We start from the raw sequence: 3,512 nt of genomic DNA, 5'->3' as shown, positions 1-3,512 counted from the left end.
CTGTATTATAGTGGTGTCCTGTCTCTGTTTCTCCCTGTATTATAGTGGTGTCCTGTCTCTGTTTCTCCCTGTATTATAGTGGTGTCCTGTCTCTGTTTCTCTCCCTGTATTATAGTGTCCTGTCTCTGTTTCTCCCTGTATTATAGTGGTGTCCTGTCTCTGTTTCTCCCTGTATTATAGTGTCCTGTCTCTGTTTCTCCCTGTATTATAGTGGTGTCCTGTCTCTGTTTCTCCCTGTATTATAGTGGTGTCCTGTCTCTGTTTCTCCCTGTATTATAGTGTCCTGTCTCTGTTTCTCCCTGTATTATAGTGGTGTCCTGTCTCTGTTTCTCCCTGTATTATAGTGTCCTGTCTCTGTTTCTCCCTGTATTATAGTGGTGTCCTGTCTCTGTTTCTCCCTGTATTATAGTAGTGTCCTGTCTCTGTTTCTCCCTGTATTATAGTGGTGTCCCTGTCCTCTGTTTCTCCCTGTATTATAGTAGTGGTCCTGTCTCTGTTTCTTCCCTGTATTATAGTGTCCTGTCTCTGTTTCTCCCTGTATTATAGTGGTGTCCTGTCTCTGTTTCTCCCTGTATTATAGTGTTCTGTCTCTGCTTCTCCCCTGTATTATAGTGGTGTCCTGTCTCTGTTTCTCCCTGTATTATAGTGGTGTCCTGTCTCTGTTTCTCCCTGTATTATAGTGTCCTGTCTCTGTTTCTCCCCGTATTATAGTGGTGTCCCTGTCTCTGTTTCTCCCTGTATTATAGTGGCGTCCTGTCTCTGTTTCTCCTTGTATTATAGTGTCCTGTCTCTGTTTCTCCCTGTATTATAGTGGTGTCCTGTCTCTGTTTCTCCCTGTATTATAGTGTCCTGTCTCTGTTTCTCCCTGTATTATAGTGGTGTCCTGTCTCTGTTTCTCCCTGTATTATAGTAGTGTCCTGTCTCTGTTTCTCCCTGTATTATAGAGGTGTCCTGTCTCTGTTTCTCCCTGTATTATAGTAGTGTCCTGTCTCTGTTTCTCCCTGTATTATAGAGGTGTCCTGTCTCTGTTTGACATACCCAAGTATGTCCAAACATGCCCAAAATGACATACCCAAGTCTGACAGGCTGTAGCTCAGGAACTGAAGCAAGGATATGCGTATGTAACCGATGTTAAATGGCTAGTTAGTTAGCGGTGGTGCGCGCTAATAGCGTTTCATTCGGTGAGGTCACTCGCTCTGAGACATGAAGTAGCATTTCCCCTTTTCCCGCGGCTTTTGTGGCGCGATGGGTAACGATGCTTCGTGGGGTGTCAGTTGTTGATTGTGTGCAGAGGGTCCCTGGTTCGAGCCCAGGTTGGGGCGAAGAGAGGGACGGAACCTACACTGTTACATGTATTCTGGATACTATTTGAAAATTAACACTTTGAAGTTTGTAGAAATTTGAAATTAATGTAGGAGAATATAACACATTAGATCTGGTAAAAGATAATGCAAAGAAAAAAATGTATTTTAATTTGGCTTACCTTAGCACATGGCACATTGTAATAGCTTAGCGTAGCTTACCTTAGCACATGGTACGTTGTAATAGCTTAGCGTAGCTTACCTTAGCGCATGGCACGTTGTAATAGCTTAGCGTAGCTTACCTTAGCACATGGCACGTTGTAATAGCTTAGCGTAGCTTACCTTAGCACATGGCACGTTGTAATAGCTTAGCGTAGCTTACCTTAGCGCATGGCACGTTGTAATAGCTTAGCGTAGCTTACCTTAGCACATGGTACGTTGTAATAGCTTAGCGTAGCTTACCTTAGCACATGGCACGTTGTAATAGCTTAGCGTAGCTTACCTTAGCGCATGGCACGTTGTAATAGCTTAATGTGGCTTAGCGTGGCTTACCTTGGTACATTGTAATAGCTTTCAACCTACACTTCCCGTGTAGATGGAGATAATTAGCATATCTCTCAGTGCTCCGCCGCTCTGTCCTGCTAAACGTTTCTTCGCTCATTGAGCCAGGAAGTGGAGCCCAACGTCGGCCATTTGTACGACGCAGGCGGTTTTTTTCCTTTACCGCCGGGACACTTTCTTTGGCTATGAACCCGGTCTTGAAGCAACAGAGTTGTCCCATTGGTTGCAGCGTCACCTCACCTTAGCCGTGGAACCCGCCCATTTGTGATTCATTGGCTGTTGCTCCTCCACGATGTTACAGCAACAGAGAGATATTGGTGTGAACACATGAAAGCGTGATACAAAAAACGCATGAACATTGATATTTATCATAAAGCCTTTATTCTAATGTATTCAGTACATACAGGGCATGAACTCATTGTAAAGGTCAACAGGTCAGTGGTCTCCTGATGGAGATGGGGTCAGGGCTGAAAGGTCAACCGGTCAGTGGTCTCCTGATGGAGATGGGGTCAGGGCTGAAAGGTCAACAGGTCAGTGGTCTCCTGATGGAGATGGGGTCAGGGCTGAAAGGTCAACAGGTCAGTGGTCTCCTGATGGAGATGGGGTCAGGGCTGAAAGGTCAACAGGTCAGTGGTCTCCTGATGGAGATGGGGTCAGGGCTGAATGTGTAAAGGTCAATGGACCCTGCCGTCTGGAAGGTGATTGGCTGAGCTCACATCTTGCTCTCACATGGCTCCACCCCTTTAGACACGGGTCCTGACACAGACTCTGGGGCGTCCTCTTCAGTGCCTGATTCAAATCAGAGAGGAAAATACTATGAAGAGTATTGTGTGAGTGTGTGTGTGTGTGTGTGTGTGTGTGTGTGTGTGTGTGTGTGTGTGTGTGTGTGTGAGTGTGTGTGTGTGTGAGTGTGTGTGTGTGTGTGTGAGTGTGTGTGTGTGTGTGTGTGTGTGTGTGTGTGAGTGTGTGTGTGTGTGTGTGTGAGTGTGTGTGTGTGTGTGTGTGTGTGTGTGTGTGTGTGTGTGTGTGTGTGTGTGTGTGTGTGTGTGTGTACGCGCACATTGTTTTAGGGTGTGTTCGTGAGTTCATACCTACTTGCCTGGCTGCTTTTAAGTGTGTGTTTCGGTGTCTACGCTCGTGTGTGTGTGCGTACACTCACCCTCTTTCCTGTCTGCGTGTGTGTCCTCCGGGTCTCTGGTCAGCAGTCTGGGCCCTGCCAGGCCGATCCCCAGGGCACCTACAGGTGCTGTAGTGAGGATGGCCAGAACAGCCACAGTCAGAACATCCAGACCGTACTTCACCAGAACCTCATCTCCAGACACACGGGCCATGTCCAAGGCTGTGGAACCGATCGCTGCCTAGAACCCAACAGAACCAGTTAGAATGATTTGATTTGATTTGATATCTAGAACCAAAAACCCCTCTACACGGGCCATGTCCAAGGCTGTAGAACCGATCGCTGCCTAGAACCCAACAGAACCAGTTAGAATGATTTGATTTGATTTGATATCTAGAACCAAATACCCCTCTACACGGGCCATGTCCAAGGCTTTAGAACCGATCGCTGCCTAGAACCCAACAGAACCAGTTAGAACGATTTATAACCCCCGACAGACCTTGACTGCAGTCCAGATGTGGTGGGACATATGG

The 3,512-nt window shown here is 46.8% G+C and overlaps 1 protein-coding gene across 1 annotated transcript in view; it reads right to left on the bottom strand.

The window, feature by feature from the left end:
• Nucleotides 1-2,220: 2,220 nt before the first annotated feature.
• The window catches only part of LOC115185796 (sodium/hydrogen exchanger 9B2-like), a 53,207-nt gene continuing 51,915 nt past the window's right edge, over nucleotides 2,221-3,512 (bottom strand). Inside the window, exons 11-12 of the mRNA XM_029745805.1 lie at nucleotides 3,022-3,220; nucleotides 2,221-2,651 (exon numbers count right to left, since the gene is read on the bottom strand). Coding sequence (XP_029601665.1) covers nucleotides 2,575-2,651; nucleotides 3,022-3,220 — 276 coding nt within the window. The 3' untranslated portion in view covers nucleotides 2,221-2,574. The remainder of the gene's footprint in view (nucleotides 2,652-3,021; nucleotides 3,221-3,512) is intronic.

Source organism: Salmo trutta, unplaced genomic scaffold (assembly GCF_901001165.1).
Source record: "Salmo trutta unplaced genomic scaffold, fSalTru1.1, whole genome shotgun sequence".
Classification (NCBI taxonomy): domain Eukaryota; kingdom Metazoa; phylum Chordata; class Actinopteri; order Salmoniformes; family Salmonidae; genus Salmo; species Salmo trutta.
Note: the sequence above shows the minus strand (reverse complement) of the source record. Positions and strands in the feature narration are given on the sequence as shown.